Source organism: Pristiophorus japonicus, chromosome 2 (assembly GCF_044704955.1).
Source record: "Pristiophorus japonicus isolate sPriJap1 chromosome 2, sPriJap1.hap1, whole genome shotgun sequence".
Taxonomy (NCBI): Eukaryota; Metazoa; Chordata; class Chondrichthyes; family Pristiophoridae; genus Pristiophorus; species Pristiophorus japonicus.
Genome location: NC_091978.1, coordinates 158,243,374 through 158,266,832, shown reverse-complemented (window position 1 = coordinate 158,266,832; position 23,459 = coordinate 158,243,374). Strand labels below are relative to the sequence as shown.

At 43.7% G+C, this 23,459-nt stretch overlaps 1 protein-coding gene across 8 annotated transcripts in view; it reads right to left on the bottom strand.

Moving 5' to 3' along the window:
- Positions 1-23,459, bottom strand: part of fryl (furry homolog, like) — a 693,453-nt gene that overhangs the window by 143,412 nt on the left and 526,582 nt on the right. For all 8 annotated transcript variants that reach the window (XM_070870121.1, XM_070870109.1, XM_070870094.1 and 5 more), the window contains 5 exons: positions 12,691-12,812; positions 12,387-12,574; positions 11,620-11,714; positions 9,548-10,155; positions 2,746-2,843 (listed from right to left, as the gene is read on the bottom strand). In XM_070870121.1, coding sequence (XP_070726222.1) covers positions 2,746-2,843; positions 9,548-10,155; positions 11,620-11,714; positions 12,387-12,574; positions 12,691-12,812 — 1,111 coding nt within the window. The remainder of the gene's footprint in view (positions 1-2,745; positions 2,844-9,547; positions 10,156-11,619; positions 11,715-12,386; positions 12,575-12,690; positions 12,813-23,459) is intronic.

Here is a 23,459-nt window from a genome sequence, read left to right as displayed (position 1 = left end):
CGGGGCACAGGGAGCAATGGAACTGCTGGAGAGGCTTTGTAAACACCCGGTATAGGCCTCAAGCCCCAAACAAGAATCTACAGGCCCTGTTTTTGCACGAGCGGGTTGGCAACATCATTACTGCCGAACAGCAACACATCAGGAAAATAATTTTATGCCAGGAAAACTCAGCAAACGTCTATTTTTATTAATTTTCTTCGACTTTGCCCTCACATGGAGTTCGCGCTCAGAACAAATAAATCTTCGCAACCCTCCCTCTGTGAAATTATTATACATTAATACTTAAACCAACCCACGATATTATTATACATTATTATTAAACCAATCCAGAGCTCCAAGGATTTATGCAATATTACTATACAGGCTGCCTCATGTCCCGATGACCGAGTCTGCCCCTGCACAGTTGCAGTTGGAGCAGACTTTGGCAGGGCCCTCACCAGCTCCAAAACCCAGAGGACATCGGCCAAGAGCATCTCAGCAGTCAGAGCAGGGATCTGAGCAACCCGCCTCTACCTCTGCTGAAGCCCCACAGGTCGTACCAAGTAAGAGTGGCAGAAAAAGGAAGAGTTAAGCTTTGTAGTTGCACAAGGGTATGTACATGGGTGTCGCAGAAAATGTTGTTTTGATAATTTTTTGTTCTTTATTTAATCACTTAAATGTTATTTTTTTTCACCGTTTTCCTGTCTTGTCCATTCTTAGGTACTGGATGGTAAGTGGCCTTCTAAGTTGTTTGAAGATGAATGCGAGTATGTGACTTGATGGAGACCAATGGGGGATTGTTGAAGGGTGGTTGGTTGGGGTGGGTGGCAGGACTGCTTTTGTCAGTGGCATTGGGGGGGCGGGAGGGGGGTGAAAGCAGCAAGAGTGGTGTTTGCATTTTGTCTTGTGACACGGATCCTTTGGTGCAGCCTAAGTGAACCTTGCATTAATAAGGGCATTCCTGGTTTCCTAGGCAGCAATGTGAGCAGCTGGGGGTGCATTGTCCTCATCACCCTCCTGCTTCTATTTATCCTTCTTCCCCCCCCCAAACAGTCGGAGGAGGATTTTAGCTCTTCGCCTTGTTCCTCCTGCAGGTCCAAGCCTCACAGTTGCGCTATGTTGTGCAGACCACGACCATTCTGGACACTCTGGCTGGTGCATACTTAAGGGTGCTTCCAAATCTGTCCAGGCACCTGAAGCGCATCTTCTGCCTGTTCAATCACACATCTGGTGGTGATATGGCATTCACTATAACACTGTTGGACTTCAGTGGTTGGGTTTCTGACAGCTGCCATGAGCCAAATTTGCAGTGGATATTGCCTTGTCGCCTAGCAGCCGCCCATTAAGTCTGCTTCCAGATCCGAAGAGATCAAGGAACTTGGACTGCCATTGGGCGAAAGCATCATGGCAGCTGTCCGAGAATCTTGTGCACACCTTTTTGTGCATTAACATCTTTTTGTGGTTGCAGATTGATGGAGCTCTTGCAGTTGACGAATACTCTTGGTTGTTCTGGAGTGCCCAGATTGCCACGTGTGCACAGTCGATGGCGTCCTGCACCCGTGGGAAACTAGATAGAGCTGCAACACTGAGCGGCCGCTCATTCTGACTGATATTGCTGGCAAAGTTGACATGATTGCCAGACCAGGCAAACAAGCCATCAATCACCTGTCTTATGCATTTGTGGGCGGATGACTGGGAGATCCTGGATATGTCTGCGGCAGAGCCCTGAAAGCAACTGCAGGCATAAGAAATTGAGGGTGGTGGTGACTTTGAGAGTCACTGGTAACGCATGGCCACCAGGTCCAGCAGGTCTTCTTCTCGGAGGCTGCAGATGTTTGCCACTGCCTGACATGACATCCTGAGCCTCCTGAGACACTGGTGTTCAGACATGTCAATGAAACCCAGCCTCTGCCTGTAGATCCTGTTTCGTTGGTATTGCCTCCTGCGAGCTGCGCCTTTCTGCTGTGGAGCAACAGGTCTGTGAGTAGCAGGCTGCTATTACTGGTCATTTTGGTCCTCATATAAGGGCCATACTAAGGCAGCATGAAGACACCCATTGTGGTGTGACAGAGCAAACCTCCAAAGTGTAGAGAGTAACTTCTCAGCAAAAGTAGTGAACAACCTCTTTCCTACAAGCAGGTAAGAAAGCAGCTGTGAGTACACAGTATTTATTGGCATATATTCCTGAGATTCATCCTCCTCAATTGCCACTGTGTATTCGCCTTGCTTTCACTGGCGAGTTTCAGAAAGCCCGGGAAACCCATGGACCCGACTTTTAAGTCAAAAATGTGTGCAATATTGCTCTAATTCGGCGATTAACATACGGTAATTGGCAGCCCATCTCTGCGGAGGGGATGGTGTGCACGCAGCCTAACGCACTGGAGTTAAATAAGGATATCGGCAGGTTGGAGCCGACTTTCCGATGTGCTGACATTTTTCTCAATTTTAATCTCCCACACACAGCCAAAGCCATGGGCTCTTCCAGGTTAAAACTTAGCCCTTGGTGTTTCTGTAATGTTTTGTTATGTTGTTGGATTAAAATTGTTTAATTTGAAATGAGTAATTTGATCTTTTGAAGCAAAAAGTGTCTGAATTAACAATAGCCTGCAATATCTGTACTGATGTGTATACACACACACACATACAATTATATCAGTACTTGTCACATCCTATTATTTATTAAATATCTGAGACAATTTCCAAAGAATAAATGGTATAAATTCAGCATTCCAATACTTATGTACTTGTTCACAATGGCGTACATACCTTTGCTATTCTGTCAGCAGTCTCCTTACAGAATTGGGTAGGGTTATCAAAATGTTGAATTAAATGAGGTAGCAGGCACAGAATATTTAATGGGAATCCTGAAAATAAACACAAGTGTGGTCAAACACAGATCACATCAAGAGGACCTTTCTATAATTACTAACTTAATCAGAAATAATAAATAAATGCCCAAGAATTAGATTCCATATAAGCTACTACTGCACTAATAAAAAATTCTTCATTATTAATCAAATCGAGATTTACATTATCAGACTGATAAGAATGCAACATATTGTGCTATTCTATTAATATGGAGCCTTTTTCAGTTGGTAAGTCAATCAAGTGAGAAGATTCCTCTCCATAAGTAGTGATTGCTGCACAACTGGTGTTTGTAGGTTTTTTTGTAATTACTGAAATTACTATCAATTCTAATCAATTCACAGTAAATTGAATGCAGGTGAATCAATAGGAATACTTATAAGTTACATTAATCTAAAATTTGATTTTAGCGCCCCAAAAAAAAAACAAAAAAAAAATAATTTAAAAAAAAAAGGGGCCTTGAAAATGTCTGCTGTGTCACCCAGGTCGGGTGGCATGGTCTTAATGTTTTATGTTTTGCAGGTAAACTCAAAAGAGTTAAGTTACATTAATCTATTTCAGTATTGCAGGGTGAAGTATTTTGGATGGAGATGGCCATTTAAATGAACTAGATCTTTGGATTTTGATCAGTAATTTAAAATTATGCTGATTTTACAAAACCGAAAGTAAGTATAAAATAAACAAGTTTAAGATAAGACGTATCAAGATTTTGAATTGTTTTTGTATATATTCAACAAAGAAAACTTCTAGGAACTTCAAACCTAACAAAGTATTTTTCAGTTATTCAGGCAGTAAAGTGTTGTATATGGATCTGTGCAGCTATTATTGTCCACAGACCAATAGATTTTATTGCACAGCAGGAGGTTATTTGGTCCACCGTGCTAGTTCTTCAACTGGAGTTATCTATTCGAATTCATCTTGTCTTTTCTCATATTCTTTTTAAAAATGTATCCAATAGCCCTCCGTGCAAAAATAAAATTCTTCTAACTTCTCCCTTTGGTGCTCTGGTAATAATCCATATTCTATACTCTCGCCATAACCTTCCATATCCGGAATGCTAACAGCTTTCCTAGCAGGATACCTCAATGCAACAGCCATCACGGATAAGGCATCTACCTCTTCTTGTAGTGACAATCATGCAAACTGAGGAATAAATCAATCCAATTTTGTCCTAGTAGGGATCTTTCTGCAAGTAATTGATATAAACTAAGGTGGGATTTCCTTTATAGTTAATACCTAAACTCCAAACAAGATTTGTGTTATTTGCCTCGTGCAGGCATTGAAATCCCTTTTAGAAAGCGGTCAACACAAACTAGTTTAAATTTGGCATTAACATGTAACATCTCCAGACGATTTTACAATCTTCCTGTCTACAGATCATCAAACTAAAAGGGACGAAAGAAAAACAGAAACGGCAGCCTGATCTCTACAATTTAAATGAAAGGATATAACCTACAAATGTTATAATTTGAAAAAGGAAGGAACTCCATGTTCATCACAGCCATTAGGGCCTGGGTGATTTATAAGACTGTTTCAGATTTCCAGCATATGCAGTTTTTTCCTTTTTGTTTCTATACATACTCCACTGATCTGGAAATATAGCTCATCATTCTGTTTGCTCTGCAATGAGTGAACATGGTCAATGTTGGGACAATCATTCCCAGATTTCATCCAGCCTCTCCTCTAGCTTGTTTGAAACCAATGAGTACGCCCCCTTATTTTCCTCCCATTGGGCAACACCTGGCAATTATTGAATTATACTGAAATTCATCTGCTATAGTCTTGACCGCTTGCAAAAGTTGTCTTAGTTTGCATGGAAATGCAAGGAACAGCACCAACCCTTTTACATGGCCTTCTTTGACCTCACAAAAGCCTTCAACATAGTCAACTGTGAGAGATTATGGAGCGTCCTCCTCCGTTTCAGCTGCCCTCAAAGGTTTGTCACCATCCTCCGCCTGCTCCACGATGACCTGCAAGCCGTGATCCTGACCAACTGATCCATTCCACGTTCGGACCGGGGTCATGCAAGGCTGTGTCATCGCATTAACGCTCTTCTCGATCTTCCTTGCTGCAATGCTCCATCTCACCTCAGCAAGAGGAGTGGAGCTAAATTACAGGACAAATGGGAATCTGTTCAATCTCCGCCGCCTCCAGACCAGATCCAAGGTCGTCCCATTCTCCGTCATCGAATTACAGTACGCAGACGATGCTTGCGTCTGCGCACACTCGGAGTCCGAACTCCAAGCCATCGGCAACACCTTCACCAAGGCGTACGAGAGCATGGGCCTTACACTAGACATCCGTAAGACAAAGGTCTTTTACCAACCTGCCCCCACCACACAGCACTAACCCCCGGTTATCAAAATCCACGACGAGGCCTTGGACAACGTGGACCATTTTCCATACCTCAGGAGCCGATTATCAACAAGCGCAGATATAGATGGCGAGGTCCAACACCGCCTTCAGTGTGCCAGTGCAGCCTTCGGTCGCCTGAGGAAGAGAGTGTTTGAAGACCAGGACCTTAAACCTGCATCAAGCTCATGATCTACAGAGCAGTGGTGATACCTGCCTTTCTATATGGCTAAGAGACATGGACTATGTACAGCAGGCACCTCAAAACACCGCACTGGACTCTTCAGTCACCTGAGAACTCATTTTTCGTTGCCTCCGCAAGATCCTGCAAATCCATTGTGTTCTCGCTCAGGCCAACATCCCCAGCATCAAAGCACTGACTACGCTCGATTAGCTCTGCTAGACAAGCCACATCATCCGCATGCCTGACACGAGACTCCCAAAACAAGCACTCTACTCGGAGCAAGCGAGCCCCAGGTGGGCAGAGGAAACCCTCAAAGGAATCTTCAAGGACACCCTCAAAGCCTCCTTGAAAAAGTGCAACATCCCCAGTGACACCTGGGAATCCCTGGCCCAAGACCGCCCAAAGTGGAAGAAAAGCATCCGGGAAGGCGCTGAACACCTCGAGTCTCTTCACAGAGAGCAAGTTGAAGCCAAGCATAGACAGCAGAAAGAGCACACGGCAACCCAGGCACCCCACCCACCCGTTCCCCCAACCACCGTCTGCCTCACCTGTGACAGAGACTGTAGGTCCCGCACTGGACTCTTCAGTCACCTGAGAACTCACTTTTCGTGTGGAAGCAAGTCATCCTCGACTTCAAGGGACTGCCTATGATGAGTTTTCTTTTACAGTTCCTTAGCTACTTCACCAGACTCAATTGTTTATTCTACTTTGATATCATCTGTGAATTTGGCCAACCTGCATTGGATTTCTGAATTCAATATGTTTATGTCGATTAGAAAAAACAATCTCTGGGGCAACTCCACACAGTACATCTTTCCAGCGCAAGAGGCCATTTGGTCTATATGCCGTCTCTCTGTAATGAGCTAAACTCTCATATCCTTTCATTTTTTTTTCTGTTTCAAATTTTTATCCACTTGTCTTTTAAAAGTTATTGTGGATTCTGCTCTCATCAGCATTTCTGGGTAGGCATCCACGTCCTTACAGTTACTCTATTTATAAAATCGAGGTCCTTGTATGTTTTTTTTGTACTGCTTTTATCAACTTGTTCACCCATTTATTGAGCAGCTGAAATCCTACATCACTTCTCAGGCTGAACCAAATTGTTTACGACCTCAGCATCCTGTTTGACCCCGAGCTGAGTTTCCAACACCATATCCACAGTCAAAAAGACCGCCTACTTCCACCTCCATAACTTTGCCAGTTTCTACCCCTGTCTTAGGCCTAGCCCATCTTCTGCTGAAACCTTCATCGATGCTTTTGTTACCTCCAGATTCGACTACTCTAATGCTCTCCTGTCCAGCCTCTGATCTTCCACCCTCTATAAACCTGAGCTCATCAAAAAAACTGCTGCGCATATCCTAACCTACACCAAGACCTGTTCACCAATCCCCCTGTGCTCATTTACCTACATTGGTTCCCAGTCTACCAACACCTCAAATTTAAAGTGATCATCCTTGTATTCAAATCCCTCTGTGGCCTAGCCCATCCTTATCTCTGTAACCTCTTCCAGCCTGGAAACTCAGTGTTCCTCCAACTTTGGCCCCTTATACATCCCCTATTTCCTTAGCCCCACCATTGGTGGCGTGCCTTTAGCTGCATAGGCCCCACCCTAATCATTTAGAAACAGCAGTAGTGCCTGCTGATTACCAAGTAGCTCATCTTTAACAAAGGATGGCCCAGGAAACTATAAGCCAGTGAGCCTAACACACTTTGTTTTAAAGTATCAGAAGGCATTCTGAAAAAAGGAATAATGAAACACAAAGATAGATAATGCATGGGAAGAGGAAGTCAGCGGGAACTTAGGAGGGGATGTCTACCCGACAAGTTTACTGGAGTTATTCAAAGGAATGACAGGCCTTGATGACAGTGGCATTTCTGTGGCTGTGATCTATTTATATTTCTGAAAGGCTTTTCATACTGTGCCACACACAAGCAATGATTGCATATGGTTGAAAAGCATAGAAAGGGAAACAAGCTTCTGGCTCGGATTTTTTCATCTGTTTTTTTGCCTCTCCCAGGAGATCACATGGTTTCGGGTGAGGTGGAGAATATATATTGTGATTTGGGACAGGCTCGATGGACCAGAGGGTCTTTACCTGTCATTGTTCGTATGTTTGAAAATTGGCTAAACTAGAATGCATCAATATCAGGGCACCACAGGGATCAGTGCTGGGGCCATTGCTGGTTATTTAAATGATTTGCAACCGTGGACAGAAATAAAGCTGACTAACTTGCAAATAACACCAAAGTGGGAAAGGTGGGTGGGTGGGCGGTGCGGGAGCGGGAGGGTTCAAGCAACAGGAAACAGGGAAACAAATTACAAAGGGATAGATTGGAAAAGTGGGCCGATAAGTGGAAATGGCATTTAATGTGGACAACATAATGAGGTTACGGAAGCAAAATAAATGTAATGGCTCTAGATGACAGGACATACTACAGGAACGGGTTCTAGGCGTATGCGTGTCACATTGGAATCATCACTGCATTAAGTGGGAGCAGTAAGGAAAACTAACCAGTTTTGGAATATAGCACAAATCATAGGAGTTGTAATGAGTCTGTACCAGGCACTCATACAGCCACAGCTGGAGTACTGTGTACAATTCTGGTCACCATACTTCAGCAAAAATAACCAGGCAACAGAGGCAGTACAGTAAGCGCCAACCAAACTGATAGAAAACAAAAGCATCTGAGCCTGGGATTGTTTATTGTAGAAAAGAGAAAAAACCTCTGGGGCAATATTATTCAAATATTCAAGATCCTTATGGTGGGAGATAAATGAACCCGATAATATGTCTAGAACTAAGGAACATGGGTTCAAGCTTAGAAGGGGCAGGTGCACACACAGTTTAGATTTAACTACTTTATAGAGGGTGGTAAACATGAAGAATGACCAACCAAGGAGGCAGAGAGGCAAATAGTGTGAAAAAAATTAAGGGAGAATTGGATAGATATTTGAGGTAAGAATTTTTGGAACCAGCCAAGTGGACAAGATTGTCTTTTTCGGTCTGCATTTTCCTATGTTCTCAGTTGTTGCAGTGCTGGGTTGAACCTGGATTTCACAGGAGATGAAGGAACATAAGAACATAAGAATTAGGAACAGGAGTAGGCCATCTAGCCCCTCGAGCCTGCTCCGCCATTCAACAAGATCATGGCTGATCTGGCCGTGGACTCAGCTCCACTTACCTGCCCGCTCCCCATAACCCTTAATTCCCTTATTGGTTAAAAATCTGTCTATCTGTGACTTGAATACATTCAATGAGCTAGCCTCAACTGCTTCCTTGGGCAGAGAATTCCACAGATTCACAACCCTCTGGGAGAAGAAATTCCTTCTCAACTCGGTTTTAAATTGGCTCCCCCGTATTTTGAGGCTGTGCCCCCTAGTTCTAGTCTCCCCGACCAGTGGAAACAATCTCTCTGCCTCTATCTTGTCTATCCCTTTCATTATTTTAAATGTTTCTATAAGATCACCCCTCATCTTTCTGAACTCCAACAAGTAAAGACCCAGTCTACTCAATCTATCATCATAAGGTAACCCCCTCATCTCTGGAATCAGCCTAGTGAATCGTCTCTGTACCCCCTCCAAAGCTAGTATATCCTTCCTTAAGTAAGGTGACCAAAATTGCACGCAGTACTCCAGGTGCGACTTCACCAATACCCTGTACAGTTGCAGCAGGACCTTGCTGCTTTTGTACTCCATCCCTCTCGCAATGAAAGCCAACATTCCATTCGCCTTCCTGATTACCTGCTGCACCTGCAAACTAACTTTTTGGGATTCATGCACAAGGATTTTACAGGTAGACTCTAAAAGAGTTTCATGCACAAGGACCTCCAGGTCCCTCTGCACCGCAGCATGTTGTAATTTCTCCCCATTCAAATAATATTCCCTTTTACTGTTTTTTTTTCCCCAAGATGGATGACCTCACATTTTCTGACATTGTATTCCATCTGCCAAACCTTAGCCCATTCGCTTAACCTATCTAAATCTCTTTGCAGCCTCTCTGTGTCCTCTACACAACCCATTTTCCCACTAAGGAGAATGTCTCATACAGTTTTCTTGGCCATCCGCAAATTCTCATTTAAATATAGCAAGATTTTGTTAGAAATACTTAATGATAAAGCAAGAATGACATGTGAAAAAAGGCTTAAAGGTGAAAATCAGAAACATACCTGCCACCTGAGCTGGATCCACCAGAGTGTGTCGAGAGATGGATATTAGTTTGCTTAGGAGGTGAACAGTCATCTCCTGAGTGGAAGCTGAGGTAAAGCCCTTAAGGAATAACTGTTGGAGGCCAGGAAAACTGTTCCATTTCAGTTTGCTCTGCACTTTTTCAATCTTCTCCCGACTCTCCGATTTATCCAGAGGCAAATGTGTGAGCAGTTTGTTGAGCAGTTTTAGTGCCAAAAGGTATTCATACTCATAGTCTGACTCTAGTAGGGCCGTAGCTATCCAGAAAACGGTGGCCATCAGGCTACTCGGGTCAGTAGTTGGCTGCTGGTCAGGCATTTCTCCCTCTCTAAGAGAGGATAGGCTTCGAGTCCTTGCTAAGTTACCATAATTCATCCTCCCATCCAAAATATCCAGTGTATTACTTCGACGTCTGTCACACCGCCTGTCTCCCAGCAGACTGGCTCGCAAGGAGTTACTTCTTGCATGACAACTATAATGAGTTAGGAAACCACTGGTACTGAGTGGGCTTGTGCTTAGGTTTAGTTGTCCAGTGCTTTTCCTGTTAGCTGCCAACTTGGTGCCCATTAAGGAATCAGTCAAATGTGTTCTATAATAAGATGGAGACAAATACAAAAGATCAATTGGCATGTATAAGGAGCATGTGTACTTTAATATTAGTCTGTGTAAATACAACTTGCTATCTGTCCACTAATTAATTTTCTTTATGGTTCTTGCCCTCATTTTCAAATCCTTCCATCGTCTTGCTTCACTTTAGTTTAATCATTTTCTCCACAACTGTATATAACCTGTATATACCAGCCATCCTACATCCTCCACTCTGAACTGTTGCTGGTTCTCCCAATTACACCATTGAAGGTCGATCATTCAGGGTCCCTTTCAAAGTCTCTTCCAAATCACTTCAGCTTGCTATCTCTATCCTTTTCTTTAAAGATCTCCATGACCATGCTTAAATTTCCCCAACCCAATCTTGACTTCTCCTTTCCCCTTGTAAAGTGCTTGAACATGTTCTTCTGATCAAGAGGCACAATATAAATTCAAGTTTTTGTTGTTGACAAATATAGAATTGTACACACTACACTCAGTCACAAGTAGCCTATTGTATTCTGGAAAGATTTGTATGTTAAATCTACATCTTTCCTGCTTTAAGCTCATTTAAGCTCTTTTTCCCTTGTACAATCTCTTCAGAACAGCAACCAACTGCAGCCGTGGGTCAATGACCTGCATCCAGGCCTTTATCCATGCTGCTGCCCCAAACCAGTCAGTAGGAACCAAGTCAGAGTATACCTGAGACAATTCTCCCTCCCTCCATTCAGCATTTCCCTGCAACAACACAATGATCAGAAGCTCAGATAAGTGGGAGGCGGATTACATCTTTACAATCATGCTGCAATGAATTATACTCCAAATTGGTACTCATTACATTACCCATTCTTTCTTTCCTGGTGAGGCATTTGGACATTAGCCTTTATTTGGAATACCAAAATATTCTAACAAGAGATTATAGTTTGAGTTTTGGGTTACAATTGAATTAAAACAAATAACGTAGACAGTAAACTTTTTTTAGACAGAGAACTTCAAGTTATTTTTTTAAAGAAAAATAATCAACATAAAAATAGAGCTCCTTGGGGAAATTAAAATAACACAAAAGGTTGTAATATTCTGTTCAGCCCAAATGCTCATATTACTTCAACTCTTGCACTGTATTGTACTGAACACACCAGTGTGCTTGCGTACAAATCACTTTAATTTCCAAATCATGGAAAAGTAAAGGCTTCTGAGAGTGTCAGTACAGCTTAAGAGCAATCAATGTAGTTTTTGGATGTAGAAAAGTCACATAACCAGGTTATTTACATAAAATGTGTGCTGGCGAATGCTTTGAAACCAAACCAAGCCTTTAGTTACACGTATTTAAATATAAAAAAAATGTATGGAGTTGAACTATGTAACCTTTAAACTTTAAAGACAGAAAGACAGACATAAAATGAAATGAATGCTAAGAGTCAATTGTCAAATCATCAAATATACCACATGTAAAGTCACAAGTACTTACTGAGAAAGTGCAGAAAGCAGATCATAATGCTTTATAGTGTCTGCTAATGTGTCGATGGCAGACTCAAGAGTGAGCAGCAGTTCTATAACAAAACCCTGTTAACAGAAACATTAACATGAAATTTCATAATTCTGAGTATACAAATACAGAGGTATGCAAGCTGAACAAACTTTTTAAGAGGCTGGATGACTGGGAAGGAGTGCACTGAAAGAGATGAATGAGAAGGGATGTTATCTTTTTAAATGAACTTTCCAGAAAGGTTACTGGATGGACATCAGGAACAGGAACCGCAGCTGATTTTCCATTGACCAGTCTAAATGAGTTGAGGCCAATTGTACAACCTCAACCACTGCCCTGGCTGAGATCAGCTAACTCGACATACACCCCACAGCAAGCATGGGTCCCTCTAGGGTGTGACATAATGCTAGATGTAGCAGAGACTTCAAATTAACATCAAATGTATTGTTGCAATAGACTGACTTCATCTATATAAACCAAACATCAAAAAATGTTCTTGCTTTTTTAATGATGTGCTTCATTATCTGAAATTGCAGTGATGTAGGTATGTTAATGGATCAACGCCAATTACTCTTTCATTAACCAACAGTCAGATAACTGTATCACTGTGGCTTCTGATTCAGAATGTTTTTTTAATTATGTGAATACAATTGTGCATTGAGACACAGCTGCAATGTAACTTAAAACACATTTTCCATAACTAGTGTGCAGAATTATTTTGTTACTTTCATTACAAGTTGGTTATTTACCTGAGCCTCTTCCCCTGCATCTCCAACTGTTTCAACAAGTCTTGACAGTACATCAGAGAGTGTAGACACAGTTAATGGTTGTTTTAGGGCTCTGAAGATCTGGAATGACCTTCCAGCATAATGTCTGTTAGAACATGAAAGTGCTGTCTGCAAGGCCACTTCACTGAGAAGCTGCTCCAGCTGAAAACCTAGTTTGGTGAGAAACAAATAGACCAGAAAAAATGAGAGCTTGATTAAAATTTAAAGTTCAAATTGTAAACAGATATATTTGAGAGTTTGCAATAAAAGTATGCATTCTGATTACCTGATCTTGATTGCTTGAATATGGACATTACATGTTTTAAAAACACAGTTAATTGTTCAGCAGTTTTAATGTTTGGGTTCTTAGGAGAGACATCTTCATGGTTCCAAAGTGGCCCTCGTTTTCTTTTAGAAGTGAAGATAAAAGACGTTTTTATAAGTGTTAAAATATAAACAGTTATCATTTTCCCATTATGTAAAATAAATCTAATTAAACATAGTGGGATGGAATTTCCTGGAATAATCAGGAAGTTACTCCCAAAATTACACTCATTCAGCCGACATAAAATTACGCCAAATGTCCTGTCAACCTAATTTGACTACCCTGGAATGCAAGAATGGGTGTAAATGGCCAATATGATTTGAATATAATTTGAATGCAACCAATAGGGCCTCAAAGAGTTAGGGTGGGACCCGATAAAAATGAGGGATTTTTTTTCTCTTAAGATTGAGAATGTAAGTGACAGACAGTTCTCTGTCTTAAAGATTTTTCAGTAATTCATTTAAATTGCTCAGTGGAACCCTAAGCTGTTCCAACATTTTACCTCCTCACAGATGAGTGCCATCGAATCAGATAATGCTGCCATGAAGAGGGCCTGCTATTCTGCAGAGGCTGACGAGCAGGCCCTCCTGAATGAGACAGAATGGTGTGAATGGCTACTCAGCTCCCCCATATCCCAGCCCTCATGCGCAGATAGGAGGTGGGGAGTGGAACGATGTGACAGAGGCACTGAGTACCACATCCGTATTTCCCAGGATGGTTGTGCAATGTTGCAAAAAGTTCAGCGACCTGACAAGAACAGGGAAGTTCAGACACTCAAAGTGCTTTCCCTTTCTTCCTTGCTCACCGTGGGCACCACCACATTCAAGTCTGAGAGATGGAACTCCATGATCAGTGACCACACTTTGAAAATCATGGAAGCCTGGTCACCAGTTAGGCCTAGTTGCACCTTCAATTGTTGCACAAACAGGCTGGAATTTTCACCTTAGAGTTGGGGTGGGTAGGTGCGGACCGCATAGCGGGTTGCCACACCGAAGTTTTTAGCAGCGCATTCTACACTGCGTGTTTAACTGAATTGGGTCAATTGAAACAGCCATGCGTGTTTCCCGGCCAATTAACTGGACCGGGTCTGATGACATCACCGACGACTTGCTTTCAGCTCAGATATTTAAAGAAGCCTTGCACACATCGCAGTTGAAAGTTGTTAGAGTAGGCTTACAGGTGGTTGGGAGAGGTGGCTATTGTTTTCTATCGAAGTCTTTTGTGAGGGTACAAGGAAGGATGGGGCAGAAGGCTTCACCCAGATTCTTGGATGTCTCCCTGGAAGTCCTGTCCAGGGAGTCAGAGCACGGAGGGAGGTCCTGTTCCCTGGTAGCGGCAGGAAGCGATCAGCCAGTGAAACCAAGAGGGCATGGCTGGAGATTGCACAAGAAGTGAGCACAGCAGGGGTGTTGTCAGCTGCTCTTGGATACATTGCCACAAGAGATTTAACGATCTCATGAGGTCAGGAAAGGTGAGTACAATGCCACACTTAACTACATCCAGATGTGCGTGTCACCCCAACCCCATCACTCTGCCTTCCCAAGCCTACTCCTGCACATTACTCCTCACATCAACCTACCTTGCAGGTTTACCCATCCCTCACTGTCGATGACATCCCCATCTGAGTATCCACACTAACACTTACCCTCAGCCTAATGCAATCCTAGAAAGTAACACCAAAGAAGTAGGCCATTTGGCAATGTCATGCCGCTCCCTCATAGTCATCCTCTACACATGTAGCCCATTTATCCCGGACACTCATTCCATCATTCTCACTCAAAGTTCTCTTCTTTCCCTCCTTGCAGGAGAAGAGATCACAGAACAAGAGAGGAAGAGAAAGAACCGGAGGTGGCCCTCAATATACACTAACTTGACGCCAGCAGAGGAGGATGTTCTCGAAATACTTGGAGTGATGGAGCTGCTGGCAATGGAAACAAAGAGAGGGGGACATCCCCGCAACCCGGTGATAGAATGACATATCTCACATCGCATACGGCAGTTACTCATGGTGACTGATGTCAGCAGCCCGTGAAATATCATGTGCATAATGGTAACATTACACAGTCTTATCAAAACAATTCTAATTCATGTCTTTACTCTCCCACAGGTCCATCAAGTGCCCCCACCCACTGTCCAGCCAGAGGAAGAAGACTACTTATCAGAGGAAGCTCCATTTTCTGAGGGTGCACCAGACCCATGTGCACCTAGCAACAGCGCAGATATGCGCACGTCAGTAAGTCCTTTGAGACATACAGTAGTGTTGTCACCTCGTGTCTCACACATCACAAGTGAGCAAGAGCAGATGGTGGAGACAGGGACAGCAATGGAAAGTCCTCGCCAGAGGGCGCAGGATGCTCCCAGCTCTGCTCAGCTGGATGCACTTGCTGTTGACAAAGAAGTTGATCTTGGAGCAGCAGCAATAAATGCACGAGGCTCTGGCAGCTTCTCCAGCCGCAATGTGAGCAATTGTAGAGAGAATGGAGAAGTCCATCTCCAACATGAGAGCACCTTATTGCAGGCGATGATGTGCTCTTCCATTTAAAAGGATGGCCGCCTGCATGGAGCAGCTAACGTGCCAGTCGAATGAGAACATGCTTGCTGTGAACAGATTGCAGACTCTTATTGACTTCATCTCTAAAAGGGATAGCAACGAGGACTTGGGTGTTCATTGTCATATTGATATACAGCAAGGTGCTCTTCAGCTCCTTGCTAGCAGAGAACTGTGAGTGGCCCATGAGAGAGACGATGGCGAGAGCTGTCATGGAAGTGGGACCTCTGTTCAAAGCACTCCCACTTCAGTCAGAGCCCCACATGCTGCCTCCCCTCACTTCGAGCCCCACATGTTGCCTTGGATCCCGATGGCCTTGTCACTTGGAGTGAATAGTGAGATATTACTTAACCTCGAGCAATGGGTGTTTGTTTGTCAGGAATGGTTTGGTCATTTTAGGACTGCTTTATGCTGTTGGGGGGGCGGGGGGCGGTCGAGGGTGGTGGAGGTAAAATTGGTACAGCATCTTGGAGCCAAATGGGTGCACTGGTGCAACTTAACTAAATCGGACCATTATGAGGGCATCCCGGACAGCAATATGTGCTGCTGCTGGTGTCATCTCCACCTGTTCCTCCTCCTCTTTCATCGAAGAAGTTGTACGCTTTGTAACTTGCTCCTCCTGCAGCTCCAATCTTTGCTGCAGCGCAATATTGTGCAGCGTGCAGGATATGACGATAATTCTGGAGACCCTGGTTGGTACATACTGAGGACTCCACCAGGGTCAAGACATCTGAAGCACATCTTCAGTATGCTCGCTTGCTCTATGACACATCTGGTCGACATGTAGCTTTCATTATAGCGCTCCCAGCATCATTGCTTGGTCTGCAAGGGTGGCATCAGCCATGTTTTCAGCAGATAGCTCTCCCTCGACAAGTAGGCAGCCGATAAGTCTGTTTGGAGGTGTGAAGAGCCGAGGGAGGGTGGAATGGCGCAGCATTGAAGAGATATGCAGCTGGAAAGGTAACTTTGATGGTATGAGACATGAATTGGCTAGAATAGACTGGCAAATTATATTTAGAGGGTTGATGGTGGATAGGCAATGGCAAACATTTAACGATCACATGGATGAACTTCAACAATTGTGCATCCCTGTCTGGAGTAAAAATAAAACAGAAGGTGGCTCAACCGTGGCTAACAAGGGAAATTAAGGATAGTGTTAAATCCAAGGAAGAGGCATATAAATTGGCCAGACAAAGCAGAAAACCTGAGGACTGGGAGAAATTTAGATTTCAGCAGAGGAGGACAAAAGGTTTAATTAGGAGGGGGAAATAGAGTATGAGAGGAAGCTTGCCAAGAACATAAAAAACTGACTGCAAAAGCTTCTATAGATATGTGAAGAGAAAAAGATTAGTGAAAACAAACGTAGGTCCCTTGCAGCCAGATTCAGGTGACTTTATAATGGGAACAAAGAAATGGCAGACCAGTTGAACAAATACTTTGGTTCTGTCTTCACGAAGGAAGACACAAATAACCTTCCGGAAGTACTAGGGGACCGAGGGTCTAGTGAGAAGGAGGAACTGAAGGAAATCCTTATTAGGCGGGAAATTGTGTTAGGGAAATTGATGGGATTGAAGGCCGATAAATCCCCGGGGCCTGATAGTCTGCATCCCAGAGTACTTAAGGAAGTGGCCCTAGAAATAGTGGATGTGTTGGTGATCATTTTCCAACAGTCTATCGACTCTGGATCAGTTCCTATGGACTGAAGGATAGCTAATGTAACACCACTTTTTAAAAAAGGAGGGAGAGAGAAAACGGGTAATTTATAGACCGGTTAGCCTGACATCAGTAGTGGGGAAAATGTTGGAATCGATTATTAAAGATGAAGTAACAGTGCATTTGGAAAGCAGTGACAGGATCGGTCCAAGTCAACATGGATTTATGAAAGGGAAATCATGCTTGACAAATCTTCTGGAATTTTTTGAGGATGTAACGAGTAGAATGGACAAGGGAGAACCAGTGGATGTGGTGTATTTGGACTTTCAAAAGGCTTTTGACAAAGTCCCACACAAGAGATTGGTGTGCAAAATTAAAGCACATGGTATTGGGGGTAATGTACTGAAGTGGATAGAGAACTGGTTGGCAGACAGGAAGCAGAGTGCCAGGATAAACGGGTCCTTTTCAGAATGGCAAGCAGTGACTAGTGGGGTGCTGCAGGGCTCAGTGCTGGGACCCCAGCTATTTACAATATACATTAATGATTTAGATGAAGGAATTGAGTGTAATATCTCCAAGTTTGCAGATGACACTAAACTGGGTGGAAGTGAGAGCTGTGAGGAGGACACTAAGAGGCTGCAGGGTGACTTGGACAGGTTAGGTGAGTGGGCAAATGCATGGCAGATGCAGTATAATGTGGATAAATGTGAGGTTATCCACTTTGGGGGCAAAAACACGAAGGCAGAATATTATCTGAATGGCGGAAGATTAGGAAAAGGGGAGGTGCAACGAGATCTGGGTGTCATGGTACAACAGTCATTGAAAGTTGACATGCAGGTACAGCAGGCGGTGAAGAAGGCAAATGGTATGTTGGCCTTCATAGCTAGGGGTTTTGAGTATAGGAGCAGGGATCTCTTACTGCAGTTGTACAGGGCCTTGGTGAGGCTTCACCTGGAATATTGTGTTCAGTTTTGGTCTCCTAATCTGAGGAAGGATGGTCTTGATATTGAGGGAGTGCAGCGAAGGTTCAGCAGACTGATTCCCAGGATGGCTGGATTGACATGTGAGGAGAGACTGGATCGACTGGGCCTTTATTCACTGGAGTTTAGAAGGATGAGAGGGCATCTCATAGAAACACATAAAATTCTGACGGGACTGAACAGGTTAGATACAGGAAGAATGTTCCCAATGTTGGGGAAGTCCAGAACCAGGAGACACAGTCTAAGGATCAGGGGTAAGCCATTTAGGACTGAAATGATGAGAAACTTCTTCACTCAGAGGGTTGTTAACCTGTGGAATTCCCTACCACAGAGTTGTTGATGCCAGTTTGTTGGATATATTCAAAAGGGAGTTAGATATGGCCCTTACGGCTAAAGGGATCAAGGGATATGGAGAGAAAGCAGGAAAGGGGTACTGAGGGAATGATCAGCCATGATCTTATTGAATGGTGGTGCAGGCTCGAATGGGCCGAATGGCCTACTCCTGCACCTATTTTCTATGTTTTTATGCCTGGGAATCTGGCACACACACGTATGATCTTTTTAGAGTTGCAGATGAGCTGCACATTGAGGGAGTGGAAGCCTTTCCGGTTCACAAATACTTCTGGGTGATCTGTAGTGCCTTGATGGCCACATGTGTGCAGTCGATGACGCGCTGCACCGATGGGAAAGGCAGCCAGAGCTGCAAAGCAGAGTACCCGCTCAGTAACACTGGCTTCATCAGTGGCAAAGTTTACACAAGTGGCTGAATTGTGACACATGGCATTAGTCACCTGGGTGATGCATTTGTGTGTGGCCAACTACGAGAACCTGCAAATGTCTGCTGCAGATCCCTGGAAGGAGCCTGAGGCGAAGTTGTTGAAGGTGCTGATGACTTTAACAGCCGCTGGTAAGTCGTGTCCACCAGGTGTTCTGGGCAGCAGAGCTACAAATGTCTGCCACGACCTGGCATGATAGCCGGAGCCTCTTGAAGCACTGCTGCTCAGTCAAGTCCAGGAAGCTCATCCTCTGCCTTTTTACAATGTTGAGGGTATCGCCTCAGACGTGGTGCACCCCTGTGCTGATCCCCTCTCCTGTGGAGCATCAGGTCTGTGAGGAGAACGCTGCTAGTGTTGTTGCTGCTGCTGATGATGCGGCTGGTTTTGGGGCTTGTCTTGGTCTGAATCTGAGGTCAAAGGTGAAACAGCATAAGCGGCACCCAAGCTGATCTGATAAATGTCAAGTGGAGATCAGAGGCACAATCCTCTAATACAATGAGAGTGATTTGCAATGTGGTGAGAGTGCAGAAATCACTTGCAAACGTCTGACATCAAAATCTCGGCACAAAATGGTGTCAGCAAGAGCCTTTCCCTTGGGCAACGAAGCAGGTGTACACTTATGTGCCCTTTCCCGGTGTCACTTAATGAACTAGCATAATGGCCACTGAGCTCCCACCTTGTCTTCACAGGCGATCTTCCCGAAGTCCGTGAATCCTGTGCGCAACCAGCTAAAGATGAAACCTCACATTAAAAAGGCTCTTAACGGTCTCTGAACGAGTAGTTAACTACCTCCCGAGCGGGTCCATGGCACGCTTCGAAACTGTGGAAGTTGTTGGGGCTCTCGCCACGCTGTCAATTTTAATAGTTTTAACTACCGACCCGCTCCCAAACCCGTATGTTCTGTAATGTGAAAATTTCGGCCATATACTCTGAAGGACGGCAAGATTAATTTTTCTCCCCTTTTGTCTTTGCAGAGAAAGATGGCACACAACTCCAGGGAGAGGGCAAAGATGGGGTGGAGAGGGGGATGTAGATGCCGGGGCCAAGTGTGGTTGCCTAGAGAGAGCTGAGTGAATTTAATTCCTGTCTCTATTACCTCCTCTCTCCAAGGGAGATGTCAAACTGCCTGAAAGATTGTGATCGTCACTGTAGTATTCTGCTTGTTGTTGACATTGTAATATGTTAAACTGCTCTTGCTGCTAAGTAAACACTTCAACTTTTATTCAGAGGTTACATTATTATTTTAATTTGTCAAAGTTTATCAAAGTTATAAGGTTTGTTAAAATGTACAAAAGTTTAACTCAAGTTTTGTATGATTCCATACGTTGCTCAAGGTGTATTAAAGGTTTATTGGACTTCTTATAAATGAGTGTTAAAATTTCTAGATATAATTTACTTTTGTTATAAAACATTTTTTTTTACAATAAAAGTTTTTTGAAGTCAAAGGAAGAAGCGCGTGACCCGTGACCCTTCGTCAGATTGAGAATTTGCAGGAGCGCTCAACTGGTGAAAACCCTGCCACAAGCTCCTCTTGGAGCTGCCCTCTTGAAGCAACGCCCCATATAGATGCACTAAACAACCTCCATCAGCTCCGGAAATTCAGGATCTTCTGCTTGGACGGCATCTTCCCCTGTATGTCAAGGCTCAGACCATCTTCATGGCAAAGTTGTGCTGCACCCAGCAGACAACAATCCTCGCTACCCTTCTGGGCACCCGAAGTGGCTTTTCAGAATTCCGCAAGTCTTAACAACGACTTGCCTGGTGGCCGGATGTACATAAGAACAGAAGAAATAGGAGCAGGAGTCGGCCATACGGCCTCTCGAGCCTGCTCCGCCATTCAATACGATCATGGCTGATCCAATCATGGACTCAGGTCCACTTCCCTGCTCGCTCCCCATAACCCCATATCATTTAAGAAACTGTCTATTTCTGTTTTAAATTTATTCAATAGCCCAGTTTCCAGAGATTCAGAACCCTCTGAGAGAAGAAATTTCTCCTCATCTCAGTTTTAAATGGGCAGCCCCTTAGTCTAAGATTTTGCTCTTTAGTTCTAGTCTCCCCTATCAGTGGAAACATCCTCTTTGCATCCACCTTGACAAACCCCCTCATAATCTTACACGTTTCAATAAGATTACCTCTCATTCTTCTGAATTCCAATGAGTGGAGGCCCAACCTACTCAACCTTTCCTCATAAGACAACGCCCTCATCTCCGGAATCAACCTTGTGAACTTTCTCTGAACTGCCTCCAAAGCAAGTATATCCTTATGTAAATATGGAAACCAAATCTGCACACAGTATTCCAGGTGTGGCCTCACCAATACCCTGTACAGCTGTAACAAGACTTCCCTGCTTTTATACTCCATCTCCTTTGCGATAAAGGCCAAAATTCCATTGGCCTTCCTGATCACTTGTTGTACCTGCATACTATCCTTTTGTGTTTCTTGCACAAGTACCCCCAGGTCCCGCTGTACTGCGGCACTTTGAAATCTCTCTCCATTTAAATAATAACCTGCTCTTTGATTTTTTTCTGCCGAAGTGCAGGACCTAACACTTTCCAACATTATACTCCATCTGCCAAATTTTTGCCCACTCACTTAGCCTGTCTATGTCCTTTTGCAGATTGTTGTGTTCTCCTCACACATTACAAAGATGGAAGGAAAAGCATTGTCGGCAAACTTGGCTACGTTACACTCAGTCCCTTCTTCCAAGTCGTTAATATAGATTGTAAATAGTTGGGGTCCCAGCACTGATCTCTGTGGCACCCCATTCGTTACTGATTGCTAATCCGAAAATGAACCATTTATCTCAACTCTCTGTTTTCTGTTTGTTTGCCAATCCTCTATCCATGCTAATATATTACCCCAGCCCCGTGAACTTTTATCTTGTGCAGTAACCTTTTATGTGGCACCTTGTCAAATGCCCTCTGGAAGTCCAAATACACCACATCCACTGGTTCCCCTTTATCCACTCTGCTCGTTACATCCTCAAAGAATTCCAGCAAATTTGTCAAGCCTGACTTCCCCTTCATAAATCCATGCTGACTCTGCCTGACCGAATTATGCTTTTCCAAATGCCCTGCTACTGCTTCTTTATTAATGGACTCCAACATTTTCCCAACCACAGATGTCAGGCTAACTGGTCTATAGTTTCCTGCTTTTTGTCTGCCTCCTTTTTTAAATAGAGGCATTATATTTGCAGTTTTCCAATCTGCTGGGACTTCCACAACCAATGCATCCACAATCCCTGCCGCTGCTTCTCTTAAGACCCTAGGATGCAAGCCATCAAGTCCAGGGGATTTATCTGCCTTTAGTCCCATTATCCTACTGAGTACCACCTCCTTAGTGATTGTGATTGTGTTAAGTTCCTCCCCCCCCCTATCGCCCCTTGACTATCCACTGTTGGAATATTGTTAGTGTCCTCTACCGTAAAGACTGATACAAAATATTTGTTCAGAGTTTCTGCCATCTCCATGTTCCCCATTACTAATTCCCCGGTCTCGTCCTCTAAAGGACCAACATTTACTCTAGCCACGCTTTTCCTTTTTATATACCTGTAGAAACTCTTGCTATCTTTTTATATTTCGTGCTAGTTTACTTTTATAGTCTATCTTCCCTTTCTTAATCAATTTTTTTAGTCGTTCTTTGCTGGCTTTTAAATGCCTCCCAGTCTTCTATCCTCCCATTAGTTTTGGCCACTTTGTATGCCCTTGTTTTTAATTGGTTACCTTCCTTTATTTCTTTAGTTAGCCATGGATGGTTATCTTTTCCCTTATACCCTTTCCTCCTCACTGGAATATATTTTTCTTGAGAGTTGTGAAATATCTCCTTAAATGTATACCACTGTTCATCAACCGTCCTACACTTTAATCTATTTTCCCAGTCCACTTTACCCAACTCTGCCCTCATACCTTCAAAGTCTCCTTTATTTAAGCTTAGTACGCTGGTTAGAGATCCAACTTTCTCACCCCCCATCTGAATTTGAAATTCAACCATGCTATGATCACTCATTCCAAGGGGATCCTTTACTAGGAGATTGTTTATTAATCCTGTTTCATTACACAGGACCAGATCCAAGATAGCCTGCCCCCAGTTGGTTCCGTTACATACTGCTCAAGGAACTCTTCACTTATGTATTCTATGAACTCTTCCTCAAGGCTACCCTGACCAATTTGATTTGTGCAATCAATATGGAGGTTATCTCCATATTGTGTACCTCTCCTCTGGTGCAGTTTGAGGAACACGAAAAGGGGTATGTCTTATCAGAGGATCTGTCCTTCAACTCGCCAAGCTGTCCGAGCATGCATGTAATGGCCAAATTTCGAGCAAGAAAAGCATCATGGCAAGCTGCCACGTGCTACGCGTTCACATGTAAGATGCACAGCCAGGTGTTGCAGACTATCTGATGTTCAGTGAATGAAAGCCCTTTTTATTTGTGTAGCTTAGTAGGTTCAGATATGAGCCTTTAGTGCAATGTATGTGCTATCAAGTGCTCCCTGCACTCTTGGGAAGCCAGCGACCTTGTAAACATTTATGGCCCTCCCTTTTCTCTGCCGCGGATGTGCCAAATTTACAAAACAGAGCGTCAGTGACCTGCTGAATGCTGGCCCTCGACTAATTAATTTCAACTGTTAAGCACTGCAGCATTTCGAACGTGGCTGGAGGTCATTGTGGAGCACGTTGCAAAGTTGGTCAATGGCCTTCTCAGACAACACTTTGTATGTCAAACGCTCTTCAGGTACTGGATAATTGTGTGGGGTGATGCCTTCGCTGGTG